Source organism: Hyperoodon ampullatus, assembly GCF_949752795.1.
Source record: "Hyperoodon ampullatus genome assembly, chromosome: 19".
In the NCBI taxonomy this organism is placed as follows: Eukaryota; Metazoa; Chordata; class Mammalia; order Artiodactyla; family Ziphiidae; genus Hyperoodon; species Hyperoodon ampullatus.
In genome coordinates this window covers 56,642,282-56,658,563 of record NC_136932.1, presented here as the reverse complement: position 1 = coordinate 56,658,563, position 16,282 = coordinate 56,642,282, and the positions used below count along the sequence as shown (strand labels likewise).

The 16,282-nt window shown below is 43.1% G+C and overlaps 1 protein-coding gene across 1 annotated transcript in view; it reads left to right on the top strand.

The window, feature by feature from the left end:
• SCPEP1 (serine carboxypeptidase 1) overlaps positions 1 to 16,282 on the top strand; it is a 35,812-nt gene that overhangs the window by 7,005 nt on the left and 12,525 nt on the right. The window contains exons 4-8 of the mRNA XM_079724856.1: positions 2,176 to 2,331; positions 2,676 to 2,750; positions 11,434 to 11,506; positions 15,447 to 15,484; positions 15,969 to 16,097. Of these exons, the coding sequence (XP_079580982.1) occupies positions 2,176 to 2,331; positions 2,676 to 2,750; positions 11,434 to 11,506; positions 15,447 to 15,484; positions 15,969 to 16,097 (471 nt within the window). The remainder of the gene's footprint in view (positions 1 to 2,175; positions 2,332 to 2,675; positions 2,751 to 11,433; positions 11,507 to 15,446; positions 15,485 to 15,968; positions 16,098 to 16,282) is intronic.

Sequence of the window (16,282 nt, the reverse complement as noted above, 5' to 3'; positions counted from 1 at the left end):
CCCTGCAACCTGAGACGCCAGGGTCCCACCTTCTGGCCACAACCTGCAGTCCTTTCCCCTCCCACTCTCCTACTTCGATTCTTGTCTTCCTCAGGACTTCAAACCCCCTGTCCTCTGCCCGTTTTTGTTTTTTTTTGTTTATTTGTTTGTTTTACTGTTGTGGCCTCTCCTGTTGTGGAGCACAGGCTCCAGACGCCCAGGCTCAGCGGCCATGGCTCACGGGCCCAGCCGCTCCGCGGCATGTGGGATCTTCCCGGACCGGGGCACGAACCCGCGTCCCCTGCATCGGCAGGTGGACTCTCAACCGCTGTGCCACCAGGGAAGCCCTCCTCTGCCCTTTTGCTGTCTCTCTAGTTCTCTGTCTCGCCCCGCCCCCTCATTCACTTCCTTATGTAACCCCCACCCCTGGTTCCCTCACTCTTCTCCCTCCACATCCTTGCCACGCCCAGCCTGGGGTCAGTCCCCCTGGCCACCTGCTCAGCCCTTTCCTCCAGGCTGCCAAACACTGGTGGGCAAAAGCACACCAGTGGGCAGGGTGGGGCTGTTGCTCCCAGCTGGTGGCCACCCTCTGCTCTGTGCTTCTCCTCTGCACGTCTCCCACCTGTTGATGGACACTTAGGTTGTTTTCACCTTTTGGCTGTTGTGAATAATACAGGGATCATTAGCGTACAAATATTTGTTTGGGCCCCTATTTTCAATTTGGCGGGGGGTGGGGAATTGCTGGGTCCTATGGTAGCTCTATGTTTAATACCCAAGTGTTGTTAACATTCTTCATCCACCCCTTTTGCATCGCCTCTCATGGGTGCTTTCAACATGCGCCCCCCCACCCCCAATCCACTTCCCACACGGTGCTTGAGTGAAACCCTCCAATGCCAATCACTCCTTAGTTTACCGTCTTTCAGTTCCCCCAAGATTGGATCCAGATTCCTGGGCATAAAACTGGCTCCTGCTACCTCTAGCCACACCTCCCAGCTTCTCTCCATGTGCACTCTTCCTTGAGGTCTCTGCATGGGCCATTCCTGGGCTTGGACTTCATTCCTTTGGTCACCCGGTCACAGCTAGCTCACCATACTCACCTCTAAGACTCAGTGCGGGAGCACCTCCACCTGAAGATCCCCTCTGAGCCCTTTGATTTTCTTGTCTGTCTCCATACGGGTCGTCTTTAAGCACATTTTACGTACTCTTGCTTCAGGGTCTTTGCACATGCTGTTCCCTCAGCCTAGAACATTCACAGACTCGCTTCACAGAGTACCCCGCTGGCTTGTCCCCAAGCCTCCCACGACTACTAGGGTAATGTGACTGGGGCAGAGAGCCTGAACAAGAAGTGAGGAGATGCGGGCCTTGGTCCTGACGCTGCCATTACCTATCCAACTTTGTGACCTTGGACAAGTCCTGGGCCTTTCTGGGCTTTAATGTCCTGATCAGTAAAGGACATGGCTGTAGTGTATCGTCACTAGGGATCCTTCGGGATGTAAAATTCTATAACTCTATGCCTCTTTGGGAAAGGTATTAGAATAAATTCTGTTCTTGTAGTGTTCAGCAAAACCAGGCCAGTGTGGAAACTGGATTCATCTTGAAGAAAACAGACGTGTGGTATTCCGACCTCTCACTGCTTCGAGCTGTTGCTCAGACTGACACTGCATGGTTCTACCTGCGCGAATGAATTACATTCAGGACATTTGTAGTCTGTGAAAGTAACAGCCTAGATGCTTCGATCCCTGTGTATATGTTAATTTTTCCTTCTTGCCTCTCCTTTTCTTTGCCTTTCTTTGCCATACTAGTCTGTGTTCCTGTTCCAAATTTTTTTTTAACCCATTTTAGTAACAGATCATAACCACACAGATATCCTCACATATGTGGTTTTTGTTGAGCTCATATAAGGGGATCAAAAGATAGTTGGTGACTGGCTGGGTGATTGCAACTTTTTTTTTTTTTTTTTTTTTTTTGCGGTACACGGGCCTCTCACTGTCGTGGCCTCTCCCGTTGCAGAGCACAGGCTCTGGACGCGCAGGCTCAGCGGCCATGGCTCACGGGCCTAGCCGCTCCGCGGCATTTGGGATCTTCCCGGACCGGGGCACGAACCTGTGTCCCCTGCATCGGCAGGCGGACTCTCAACCACTGTGCCACCAGAGAAGCCCCTGATTTCAACATTTGACTTTCCTCTGTGGCTTGTAGCTGCAGTCGGCCAGTCTCCTGTTTGTGGATAACCCAGTGGGCACCGGGTTCAGTTACGTGAACAAGAGTGACGCGTACACCAAAGACCTGGCCGTGGTGGCATCAGACATGATGGTTCTCCTGAAGACTTTCTTTGAACGCCACGAAGAATTCCAGGTAAGCAAGCTCAGAGAGGGGCTAGCAGTTGCAGCACTGCATCCATCAGATGCAAACTTCCCCGAGAGTTACATGCTTAGCTGATTCCAGAGAAAACCTTTTTGCACCCAGGATCAGATTGTGGGCTTCTGTCTCAGTCATCACTAAAGGTGGTTTTAGCTTGAAAAAAATGACCCTGCAGCCAGTATTCTAATTAAACATAATAATCAGATATGGGAGGAAAGATCAACAAAAGCAGATTTGTTTTGTCTGGCCATTACATGCAATAGAAATTTGAAATTGATTCGTGTGAATTAAAAGGCATTCAGGATATTTAATTCTTTGTAAATTCCTTTTCTTCCTAGACGATTCCATTCTACATTTTCTCAGAGTCCTATGGAGGAAAAATGGCTGCTGGCATTGCTCTAGAACTTTATAAGGTAACAGGGAAGATGACTTTGTTTGGTGTTGGACAGAAACTGATTATCTTACTTGTTATAGTCACCTGATAATTGAATATTCTTTGAATAGGACCTTGTACATGCAGAGTAAGTCTGTAATAATAACCATGAAAAGTTTCAAAAAGAACAATGAAGTTTGCCCGACCAGATATCGAACAGGCTATACAGCTAAGCGAGTAAAGCAATTTGGGGCTGGCATAGCAACAGAGAAATGCAGATACATGCAGCAGGCTAAAGAATCTAGAAACATATTTTATATATGCTTACGTATATGTATATATGTATCTGTGTATGTTTATAACATACATATGTATCATACTTACATATGAACGTACATAAATGATAAGATGGTATTTCAAATCACTGAGGAAAACAATGTTCAATAAATGATATGGAGACAAGTGGCTATCACTTTGGAAAATAGTAAAGTTAGATTCTTGCCTTACATGAAACATCAGTTCTTTTTTTTTAATTTATTTATTTTATTTACTTTATTTTTGGCTGCGTTGGGTCTTTGTTGCTGTGTACGGGCTTTCTCTAGTTGTGGCGAGCGGGGGCTACTCTTTGTTGTGTAGTGTGGGCTTCTTATTGCGGTGGCTTCTCTTGTTGCTGAGCACAGGCTCTAGGCATGCGGGCTTCAGTAGTTGTGGCTCGTGGGCTCTAGAGCACAGGCTCAGTAGTTGTGGTGCACGGGCTTAGTTGCTCCGCGGCATGTAGGATCTTCCCAGACCAGGGCTTGAACCCGTGTGCCGTGCATTGGCAGGCGGATTCTTAACCCCTGCGCCACCAGGGAAGCCCCGAAACATCAGTTCTTGATAGATTAAAAATCTAAACATAAAAATCAAAACTGTAAGAGAACCTGAAAATGTAGGAGAAAAGTTTTGTAATCTTGGGTACGATAAGCTTGCTTTTCCTTCATAAGATGAAACACCCAAAAGCAAAAAGAGTAAGTTTGACGTATTTAGACCACATAGAAATTTAAAATTTCTTAGAGTTTCATAAACAATTTTAAAAGATATACACACACAAATAAATATATAGTAGTAGTATTCACATCAATAAGTCCATTAAAAAAGATAATATTCTAATAGGATATTGGCCAGAAAACATGGGCAAACAATTTATAGAAGAAATGCAAACTGCCTATGGACATGTGAACAATGTTCAACTTTTATTATTAAGTCAAATCTGTGAGATTTGCAAATACTTTAAAAAATTGGTGGGAGGTCCCTGGGCGTCCAGTGATTAGGAGTCCATGCTTCCACTGCAGGGGGCACGGGTTCAATTCCTGGTCAGGGAACTAAGATCCTGCATGCCACGTGGCATGGCCAAAAAAAATAAATAAATAAAATAAAGTAAAAATTTGGTAACCCCCAGTTTTGGTAAGCAGTCAGGAAAATAAGTGCTCTTGTGCACGTTCGATGGGAATGAAAATTGGTAAATCATTTTAAAAGGGCACTTTGGCAGTATCTATAAACTTTTGAAATGTATGTGCCCTTTGACCCAATAATTTCACTTCCAGGAATCTGTCCTGTGGGAATACTTATACATGTGTGTGTGTCAGAGGATGTTAAGTTCATCATCATCATCGTTGCTTATAATGTCCATAAACGGAAAACAAGATCAGTGGCTGTCTGTAGAGGATTACTTAAATGAAATACGTGGATCCTTCCATGATGGACACGTTGAAGCCATCAGAAAGAATGGGTAGATCTGTGCATATGTATACACATATGTATATATATGTGCTTGTGAAAGCAAAGGAGTTAGAAGGATATATACCATGTTAACTGGTTAGTGAGCGTGAGGGTGCAGGTGGGGCAGAGGTAAACGTTTTTTCACTTTTTCTCCTTCTGTCATTAAATTTTTTACAATGAGCTTGTCTGAGCTTTTTTTTAAATTGAAGTATAGTTGATGTACAGTATTATATAAGTTACACATATACAATATAGTGATTCACAATTTATAAAGGTTATACTCTATTTATAGTTGTAAAATATTGGCTATATTCCTTGTGTTATACAGTATGAACTTTTTTTTTTTAAGATTTATTCTCTTTAAAAATGAACCTTTTTGGGCTTCCCTGATGGCGCAGGGGTTGAGAGTCCACCTGCCGATGCAGGGGACACGGGTTCGTGCCCCGGTCCGGGAAGATCCCACATGCCGTGGAGAGGCTAGGCCCGTGAGCCATGGCCGCTGAGCCTGCACGTCCGGAGCCTGTGCTCCGCAACGGGAGAGGCCACAACAGTGAGAGGCCCGCGTACCACAAAAAAAAAAAAAAAAAAAAAAAGAACCTTTTATAAGAAGCAGTATAGGTGCATAACAGAAAATTAGAAAATACAGCAAGCACAAATTTAAAAAATTAAAAAGAGATCACTATTGTTAACACCTCAGTGTGTAGCCTTTAAATCTTTTTCTGCGCTTTTAGAAATAAGTAAATTTTTTAACCAATAGGAGATAGTAGTATACGTAATGTCTGTAGCCTGCTTCCTTCCGTCGCTAGTCCTCCCTTTCCTACTTCAGTAAATTTTCATCTCAAATGTTCAGGCTTTAATAATACCAACACGTCCTTTGTGGTCAGTTTGTTTAAGCCAGGACTCAGTCCAGATCCGTGAATTACATGTGGCTGGGATGTCCCTAAAGTCCGTTTTCATCTAACACAGTTCCTTTTTTATGACCCCCATTTGGTAAAGAAACCAGACTAACAGAATATCCCATTTTCTGGATTTGTGGGTTAGCATCTTCATGGTGTTATTTAGCTTATTCCTCTCTTCATGGTGTTTCCTACAAAACTGGAGGTCATAGTTAAAGGCCTGATGCATTCAAGGTAAAAGTTTTGGATAGAATATATCATAATAGATCAGATTTCAGGAAACAATGGCCCATAGGTCAAATCCAGTCCACCACCTGCTTTTATACGACCCATGAGCTAAGAATGGTTTTTACATTATCAAGTGACAGTGGTGGGGTGGGGTGGGTTAAAAGAAGAGTAATATTTCATGACACATGAAAATTGTGTGAAAATCAAATTTCAATGTCCACAAATAAAGGTGTTTTTTTGGTAATTTTTATTTTATTTTATTTTATTTAACATCTTTATTGGAGTATAATTGCTTTACAATGGTGTGTTAGTTTCTGCTTTATAACAAAGTGAATCAGTTATACATACACATATGTCCCCATATCTCTTCCCTCTTGCATCTCCCTCCCTCCCACCCTCCCTATCCCACCCCTCTAGGTGGTCACAAAGCACCAAGCTGATTTCCCTGTGCTTTGTGGCTACTTCCCACTAGCTATCTATTTTACGTTTGGTAGTGTATATATGTCCATGCCACTCTCTCACTTTGTCCCAGCTTACCCTTCTCCATCCCCATATCCTCAAGTCCATTCTCTAGTAGGTCTGCGTCTTTATTCCCGTCTTGCCCCTAGGTTCTTCAGAACTTTTTTTTTTAATGTTCCATATGTGTGTGTTAGAATATGATATTTGTTTTTCTCTTTCTGACTTACTTCAATCTGTATGACAGACTCTAGGTCCATCCACCTCACTACAAATAACTCAATTTCGTTTCTTTTTATGGCTGAGTAATATTCCATTGTATATATGTGTCACATCTTCTTTATCCATTCATCTGTTGATGGACACTTAGGTTGCTTCCATGTCCTGGCTATTGTAAATAGAGCTGCAATGAACATTTTGGTACATGACTCTTTTTGAATTATGGTTTTCTCAGGGTATATGCCCAGTAGTAGGATTGCTGGGTCGTATGGTAGTTCTATTTTTAGTTTTTTAAGGAACCTCCATAGTGTTCTCCATAGTGGCTGTATCAATTTAAATTCCCACCAACATTGCAAGAGGGTTCCCTTTTCTCCACACCCCTTCCAGTATTTGTTTGTAGATTTTTTGATGATGGCCATTCTGACTGGTGTGAGATTATATCTCATTGTAGTTTTGATTTGCATTTCTCTAATGATAAATGATGTTGAGCATTCTTTCATGTGTTTCTTGGCAATCTGTATATCTTCTTTGGAAAAATGTCTAGTTAGGTCTTCTGCCCATTTTTGGATTGGGTTGTTAGTTTTTCTGATATTGAGCTGAACGACCTGCTTGTAAATTTTGGAGATTAATTCTCTGTCTGTTGCTTCATTTGCAAATATCTTCTCCCATTCTGAGGGTTGTCTTTTCGCCTTTTTTATGGTTTCCTTTGCTGTGCAAAAGCTTTTAAGTTTCATTAGGTCTCATTTGTTTCTTTTTGTTTTTATTTCCATTTCTCTAGGAGGTGGGTCAGAAAGGATCTTGCTGTGATTTATGTCATAGAGTGGTCTGCCTGTGTTTTCCTCTAAGAGTTTGATAGTGTCTGGCCTTACATTTAGGTCTTTAATCCATTTTGAGTTTATTTTTGTGTATGGTGTTAGGGAGTGTTCTAATTTCATTCTTTTACATGTAGCTGTCCAGTTTTCCCAGCACCACTTATTGAAGAGGCTGTCTTTTCATCCACTGTATATTCTTGCCTCCTTTATCAAAATAAGGTGACCATATGTGCATGGGTATATCTCTGGGCTTTCTGTCCTGTTCCATTGATCTATATTTCCGTTTTCGTGCCAGTACCATACTGTCTTGATTACTGTAGCTTTGTAGTATAGCCTGAAGTCTGGGAGCCTGATTCCTCTGGCTCCGTCTTTCTTTCTCAAGATTGCTTTGGCTATTCGGGGTCTTTTGTGTTTCCATACAACTTGTGAAATTTTTTGTTCTAGTTCTGTGAAAAATACCAGTGGTAGTTTGATAGGGATTGCATTGAGTCTGTAGATCGCTTTGGGTAGTAGTCATTTTCACAGTGTCGATTCTTCCAATCTAAGAACATGGTATATCTCTCCATCTATTTGTATCATCTTTAATTCTTTCATCAGTGTCTTATGATTTTCTGCATACAGGTCTTTTGTCTCCTTAGGTAGGTTTATTCCTAGATATTTTATTCTTTTTGTTGCAGTGGTAAATGGGAGTGTTTTCTTAATTTCACTTTCAGATTTTTCATCATTAGTGTATAGGAATGCAAGAGATTTCTGTGCATTAATTTTGTATCCTGCTACTTTACCAAATTCATTGATTACCTCTAGTAGTTTTCTGGTAGCATCTTTAGGATTCTCTGTGTACACGTCTCTATGTATCACATCATCTGCAAACAGTGACAGCTTTACTTCTTTTCCGATTTGGATACCTTTTATTTCTTTTTCTTCTCTGATTGCTGTGGCTAAAACTTCCAAAACTATGTTGCATAATAGGGGTGAGAGTGGGCAACCTTGTGTTGTTCCTGATCTCAGTGGAAATGGTTTCAGTTTATCACCATTGAGGACGATGTTGGCTGTGAGTTTGTCATAGATGGCCTTTATTATGTTGAGGAAATTTGACTCTGTGCCTACTTTCTGGAGGGTTTTTATCATAAATGGGTGTTGAATTTTGTCAAAACCTTTCTCTGCATCTATTAAGAGGATCATATGGTTTTTCTCCTTCAGTTTGTTAATATGGTGTATCACATTGGTTGATTTGTGTATATTGAAGAATCCTTGCATTCCTGGAATAAACCCCAGTTGATCATGGTGTATGATCCTTTTAATGTGCTGTTGGATTCTGTTTGCTAGTATTTTGTTGAGGATTTTTGCATCTATGTTCATCAGTGATATTGGCCTGTAGTTTTGTTTCTTTGTGACATCTTTGTCTGGTTTTGGTATCAGGGTGATGGTGGCCTCGTAGAATGAGTTTGGGAGTGTTCCTCCCTCTGCTATATTTTGGAAGAGTTTGAGAAGGATAGGTGTTAGCTCTTCTCTAAGTGTTTGATAGATTTTGCCTGTGAAGCCATCTGGTCCTGGGCTTTTGTTTGTTGGAAGATTTTTAATCACAGTTTCAATTTCAGTGCTTGTGATTGGTCTGTTTGTTTTTTCTATTTCTTCCTGGTTCAGTCTCAGCAGGTTGTGCATTTCTAAGAATTTGTCCATTTCTTCCAGGTTGTCCATTTTATTGGCATAGAGTTGCTTGTAGTAACCTCTCATGATCCTTTGTATTTCTGCAGTGTCAGCTGTTACTTCTCCTTTTTCATTTATAATTCTATTGATTTGAGTCTTCTCCCTTTTTTTCTTGATGCGTCTGGCAATGTTTTATCAATTTTCTTTATTTTCTCAAAGAACCAGCTTTTAGTTTTATTGGTCTTTGCTATCGTTTTCTTCATTTCTTATACATTTATTTCTCATCTGATCTTTATGATTTCTTTCCTTCTGCTAACTTCGGAGTTCTTTTTTTCTTCTTTCTCTAGTTGCTTTAGGTGTAAGGTTAGGTTGTTTATTTGAGATGTTTCTTGTTTCTTAAGGTAGGATTGTATTGCTATAAATTTCCTTCTTAGAACTGCTTTTGCTGCATCCCATAGGTTTTGGGTCATTGTGTTTTCATTGTCATTTGTTTCGAGGTATTTTTTGATTTGCTCTTTCATTTCTTCAGTGATCACTTGGTTATTAAGTAGTGTATTGTTTAGCCTCCATGTGTTTGTATTTTTTTACAGATTTTTTCCTGTAATTGGTATCTAGTCTCATAGCGTTGTGGTTGGAAAGATACTTGATACGATTTCAATTTTCTTACATTTACCGAGGCTGGATTTGTGACCCAAGATATGATCTATCCTGGAGAATGTTCCATGAGCACTTGAGAAAAATGTGTATTCTCTTGTTTTTGGATGGAATGTCCTATAAATATCAATTAAGTCCATCTTGTTTAATGTATCATTTAAAGCTTGTGTTTCCTTATTTATTTTCATTTTGGATGATCTGTCCATTGGTGAAAGTGGGGTGTTAAAAGTCCCCTACTATCATTGTTACTGTCAATTTTCCCTTTTATGGCTGTTAGTATTTGCGTTATGTCTGAAGTGCTCCTATGTTGGGTGCATAAATATTTACAATTGTTATATCTTCTTCTTGGATCGATCCCTTGATCATTATGTAGTGTCCTTCTTTGTCTCTTGTAATAGTCTTTATTTTAAAGTCTATTTTGTCTGATATGAGAATTGCTACTCCAGTTTTCTTCTGATTTCCATTTGCATGGAATATCTTTTTCCATCCCCTCTCTTTCAGTCTGTATGTGTCCCTAGGTCTGAAGTGGGTCTTTTTTTTTTTTTTTTTTTGCGGTACGCGGGCCTCTCACTGCTGTGGCCTCTCCCATTGCGGAGCACAGGCCCCGGACGCACAGGCTCAGCAGCCATGGCTCACGGGCCCAGCCGCTCTGCAGCACGCGGGATCCTCCCAGACCAGGGCACGAACCCGCGTCCCCCGCATCGGCAGGCGGACTCTCAACCACTACGCCACCAGGGAAGCCCTCTGAAGTGGGTCTTTTGTAGACAGCATATATACGTGTCTTGTTTTTGTATCCATTCAGCCAGTGTATGTCTTTTGGTTGGAGCATTTAATCCGTTTACATTTAAGGTAATTATCGATATGTATGTTCCTATGACCATTTTCTTAATTGTTTTGGTTTGTTATTGTAGGTCTTTTCCTTCTCTGTGTTTCCTGCCTAGAGAAGTTCCTTTAGCATTTGTTGTAAAGTTGGTTTGGTGGTGCTGAATTCTCTTAGCTTTTGCTTATCTGTAAAGGTTTTAATTTCTCTTGTCAAATCTGAATGAGATTCTTGCTGGGTTGAGTAATCTTGGTTGTAGATTTTTCTCCTTCATCACTTTAAATATGTCCTGCCACTCCCTTCTGGTTTGCAGAGTTTCTGCTGAAAGATCAGCTGTTAACCTTATGGGGATTCCCTTGTGTGTTATTTGTTGTTTTTCCCTTGCTGCTTTTAATATTTTTTCTTTGTTTTAATTTTTTCTTTCTTTCTTTTTTTTTTTTTTTTTGCGGTACACGGGCCTCCCACTGCTGTGGCCTCTCCCGTTGCGGAGCACAGGCTCTGGACATGCAGACTCAGCAGCCATGGCTCACGGGCCCAGCCGCTCCACGGCATGTGGGATCTTCCCGGACCGGGGCACGAACCCGTGTCCCCTGCATTGGCAGGCAGACTCTCAACCACTGCGCCACCAGGGAAGACCCTCATTCCTTTTTTTAAGCTGCATCATGCACCATGGAAATAACCATAATTAATTTAGCCCACTCTATTGATAAATATTTCAGTTGTTTCCAATGTTCTGCTACTGGGCAGATGAATTCCTTTTAAATGGATAAAAGCAGCAGGGGGCATAAGTTCCCAGTCCTAAGGCATCCATCCCACCCTCAAGGACCTTCTGTGGAGGCCTCCCAGCTCTGCAGTGATCACTGGAGACAGTGGCGATTGTACCCAGAGAGCCCCCAGAGAACCTTGTGAGAAATCAGAGACCTCCAAGGGAAAGGGTGCCAGCGTCCCTTCTAAGGAAGAGATAGGGGCTACACCAGATCCCCCGCACATCCTGCCAACACCCTTGGGAAAACTCAAACAGTTCCTACTCATTTTGCAAATGGCAGCAGGAAAGAGTTACCCTTGCCCTCTAGTGGGCATCTGTTGTCTTTGGATATCCAGAGTATCCTGGGTGGGCAGGAGTTTTCTCTGCTCAGGAAAGGCAGTGTATAAAGGCTTGGCTCCCTCATGTTGAGGAAGGGATGGAGGCCCCTGGGTCTTCTTGACAAGGATATTTCTTGGCTTCTCTTTCAGGCCATTCAGCAAGGGACCATCCAGTGCAACTTTGCCGGGGTTGCTTTGGGTGACTCCTGGATCTCTCCCGTCGGTAAGTAGGGAATTTTCAGACATTTTTAAAGTCCCTTTCCCTACCCTCTGGGACTTTGGGCTGTGGTGTCTAGATCAAAGAACAAGGCAATGGAATTCTCTGGGTCCTTGAAGAAGTCAACACAGAAAGTGTTTGCCCCAGGAGTATTCCAAGAAATTCGGGGGTGAGAACTCATTTACAGAGAGCACCTACCGTGGACGGCTACAGGCTGAACCGAGGTCTCTTATTTGATTTTCACAACAAAAGGATCCAATTTTACAGTTGAAGATATTCTAGAGACATAGAAAGATGATGGAATTTGCCTTCTGACATGCAGAATGAGTCGCCTGGGCAGGATTCAAACCCAAGTCTGTTTGTCATCTCGTCCTGTCCACCATCCTTCTGCTAACATGAGCATTTGGGGTGAAATTCCCACCTGTCGCTGATTTTGATGGTGAGGCAGGGCTACCATCTGGTCCTGTAACTCAGAGGTTCGAAATTTCATAACCTGAGCATCCTTGTTGGGAGTATAGATAAAAGTTGTTTGGATTGTATACACCCAGGGTGTGGCTTCAGGCATCTGAAATAGTCACTGTGGTAGGGTTAACTCTAGTGAGGATTTCTAAATCTCAGCAATGTGGATGTTTGGAGCGTCATGTGATTCTTTGTTGGGGGGGGCGTGTCCTGTGGAGTGAAGGATGTTAGCAGCCTCTCTACCCGTTAGACGCCAGTATTTCCACCCCAGCTTGGCAACCAACAATCTCTCCAGACATATTGCCAAATGTCCCCAGGGGACAAAATCACCCCAGTTAGGAACTACTGCCCTAACCTAACAAAAGGTGACTTTTCACAGGCAAAACCAAACTGTAGAGTTAGATTTCAGAAGAGAAGTTGCCTCTGAAGGAGGGAGGGGAATAAGCTGGAAAGGGACACAATGGAACTTTTTAGGCTCTCGTTGGGTGGTTGTTATGTGAGTGGATGTGTTCATCGAAACTCTTCTAAATGTATGTCTATGGTTTGTGATGATGCCTCAGGTTTTTAAAAATAATCATTTATAAAAGGTAATATTTTCCACTTAAAAGAGAGATTTGGCTTCTTACAGAGCCATGTCCCTGATGGATTCAGGACATTCTGAAGCTGCTTGGATGGTTACTTCCTGTCCTCATTCTTGGCATCTCCAGGGCAGGACTGAAAGGACAGGACTGAAAGCTCAGTCCGCATTGTGCAAAGGGCTGCTCTTTGTGTTTCCTTCCTGGATGTGCTTCCGAGGACGCCAAGATGTTGCAGAAGCCTTGACCTGAGGCGTGAGGGAGTCAGCAGGTTTCCTGCCAGGGGTCTCCCTCAGAGTGACAGTACTGGCCTCACACTCCCTTCAAGGGTCTCATCACAGCTGTGTTAATAACACTAAACACTTTTCATATGTTCACTTCACTTAATGCTTGCAACAGCTCCATGGGATGGATGGTATTATTATCCTAGTTTTGGAGGTGATGAAATGGAGACTCAGAGAGGTTAAGCAATCTTCCTAAAGTCACACAGCTAAAGCCAGGATGCACATGAAGGCAGCAGGCACTGGAATCCATGCACTTAACCATTACCCCGCATTCCTCCCTGAGACCAGTAAGTTAGCCTCATGGCTTTGCATGTGCTCTTCATCTGGTCCAAAATCTCCCGAATTCACCTTGTTGTGACCCACCTCCCCTTTTGAATCTTCCTGCCTGGCTCTTAATCCCTCCTTCCAGGTCCACCTTGATCCCTCCTTCCAGATCCACCTTACGTATCACTCTTCCACCCCAGAAGTACTCTCTTTTTTGAAGAAGTACTGTTAATTTTCATAAGCAATTATTAATTGCTTGCTAGGGAGTAGTTGTTTTGTTGGGTGCTAAGAAAGATACACAGACATGCTTCATTTCTTCAAGAAGATCTGCATGGTTCAATATGGTAGCCATAGCCACATATGACTATTTACATTAATTAAAATACATAAAAATTTCCATCTTTCATTTGTACTACCCACAGTTTCAGTGCCCAGTAGCCACATGTGGCTGTTGACTATTGTTTTGGACCACACAGATACAGAACATTTTGAGAATTCCCTGGTGGTCCAGTGGGTTAGGACTCTGTGCTTCCACTGCAGGAGGCATGGGTTCAATCCCTGGTTGGGGAACTATGATCCCACAAGCCTTGCGGTATGGAAGAAAAAAAAAAAGAAAAAGATATAGAACATTTCCATCATTGTAGAAAGTTCTACTGGACATCAGAGGTCCACATCAGAGTTCAGCAAACTACAGCCTCCAAGTCAAATCTGTCCTGCCACTCTGCTTTGGTAAATAAAGTTTTTACTGGGACACAGTCACACCTACTTACTTACATGTCCTCTGACTGTTTTGGAGGCTGCCAAAACAGAGTTGAGTAGTTGTAACAGAGATCAGCTGCCCTGCAAAGCCAGAAATACTATTTATCTCTTTCTTTCAGAAAAAGTTTCTCAATCCCTGGTCTAGATCAAGCAGGGAATGGGATGCATTGGAGAACTGCAGATGATTCTTTATAAGAAACTGAGGGGCTTCCCTGGTGGCGCAGTGGTTGAGAGTCCGCCTGCCGATGCAGGGGACACAGGTTCGTGCCCCGGTCCGGGAAGATCCTACATGCCGCAGAGTGGCTAGGCCCGTGAGCCATGGCTGCTGAGCCTGCACGTCCGGAGCCTGTGCTCCGTAACAGGAGAGGCCACAACAGTGAGAGGCCCGCGTCCCGCAAAAAAAAAAGCAACAGAAACTGAGGCACAGGCTTGATGGTTTAGCTGGAGAGGTGAATCACAGCTAGGTCCCGAAGGACCTGGTGTGCCTGCGTTTCTCAGGCTGTGCTCTGAAGAATACCAGTCCAATGAAGTGCTATGCAAAGGGCTCCATGGCCAAATAAGTTTCAGAAGTGCCAAATACTGGTCCCACTTCCTCAAGGTTCACAGGTACATTAAAGGCTGTGAGAAGTCCTGCAGTAAAAAAAAAAAATGTGTTGTCTTTTGCATAACCCCAAAGGTATTTCACCAGCAAGTCATTTTTCCTTCTAATACTTAGGTTAACATTCTGTAGAAGTGGGGTTATTTGAAACAGACTTTGAGATACTTGGGCTTAGGGGGAACCATTGAAGGCTTTTAAGCAAAGGAGTGACGTGTTCAAATGTGCTCTGTAAGTTGTGGTCCTTGATGTAAATCAGCTATACTTCAGGTTTGTTTTTTTAATTACAGCAGAAAAAAATCACATAAACAAAAAAAAAAAGTTGTGGGCCTTGCTACTTTTTTGGCACATCTCTCAATGGCACTAGCCGTACTCAGTGTTATGGTAGTTGTGAACTTGTCCAAACCAAGCCCAACTATTCTCTTTGAAGTCAGGTATTGTCTTACTCATGTTTATATCTTATAAAGCTCCTTACTGGCTTTAGGCCCATAGTAAGCTCTCAATACATTTTCGGGATTGAAATGAATTGATTGGCAGTACAGCACAGACACTTGTTGTGAGGTCATTAGTCTTCTTCCTTAATTAGCTCCTTGATGGAAGCTGGCGTCCCCAAATTGGAGGAGCAGGCAGCATGCAGAGCAGAACTCTGAAGGTGGGGACATATTTTAGGCTGTCACAAAGTCTAGAAGTCTGCGAATGAGAGCCTCCACTGCACACGCACTGCTTGCCTGTGGTGCCATCCCTGGCGACTCACTGGCTGCGCCAGTATCAGGCCAAATCAAGGTAGCATTTAGTCCTGAGTCACCAGAAAGACCCCCACAGCCTCGCCCCACCTCCCAGCCACTGAGACATCAGCCCTGCATGGGCCCTGGTGAGTTAAGGAGCCTTCAGACCCGAAGCCACTGCATTTCTTCTGTCTCTTTCTGCTGTGGAAGGAAAACTGGTTAGGTATTTTGTGGGGAGGACACAGCCACAACAAACTTATTTTATTCTTATGTGGTTTCCTTCAGATTCAGTGCTCTCCTGGGGACCTTACTTGTACAGCATGGTAAGTAGATGAGTCCCCAGCTCTGCATCTTCTGTGGTTAACAGCCCAGCTGACCTCTTCTGGCTCTGTCCGAAGGAAGGACAAAGCTAGCTGGGTTTGCCTATGTGGTTGACACTGCCCCTTAGGGACTTATCAACTAATCTATATCGAATCAAAGACCCTAAGCAACAACCGGCCTTGGGGACAAATTTAAAGAAATATCAGCACAGTTATCCCATTTCTCCAGGTACAAGAAATGCACATTTTAAAATCCCCCGCCCCCAGCTTTTCATTACAGACATTTTCAAATACGCAGAAAAGTTGAAAGATCATGGTGGACACCCGTATACCCATCATAAGCACAGTACTTGTAATGCTGCGCTTTCCTGTGGACAATCCCTTTTCTCCTTCCTGCCACTCTCTCTGTTACCCATCCCTAACTGGAGCAATGCCAGATTTGTGTCTCTCACAAAGTGGGCCTTTTAGTTCTTGCTTTGCGTTCCAGTCTCTTCTCGACGACCAAGGTCTGGTAGAGGTATCTCGGGTTGCAGAACAAGTGCTGGATACCATAAATAAGGGACTCTACAAAGAGGCCACCGAGCTGTGGGGGAAAGCAGAAATGGTCATTGAACAGGTAAGAGGGGACACGCTCGGGGCCAGCCTGCTTGGCTTTTCCCCTTGGGTGAAGGGACCTTGGTTGGTGTTGTTAGGATTGGGATCTATCCTGAGACTGCCCACAAGTCGAGAAATGATGGCAAACTAAACGATAAATCTGACGAGTCTGAGCAAAGACAGGGTCAGAAAGCCACTCAGCCTGCA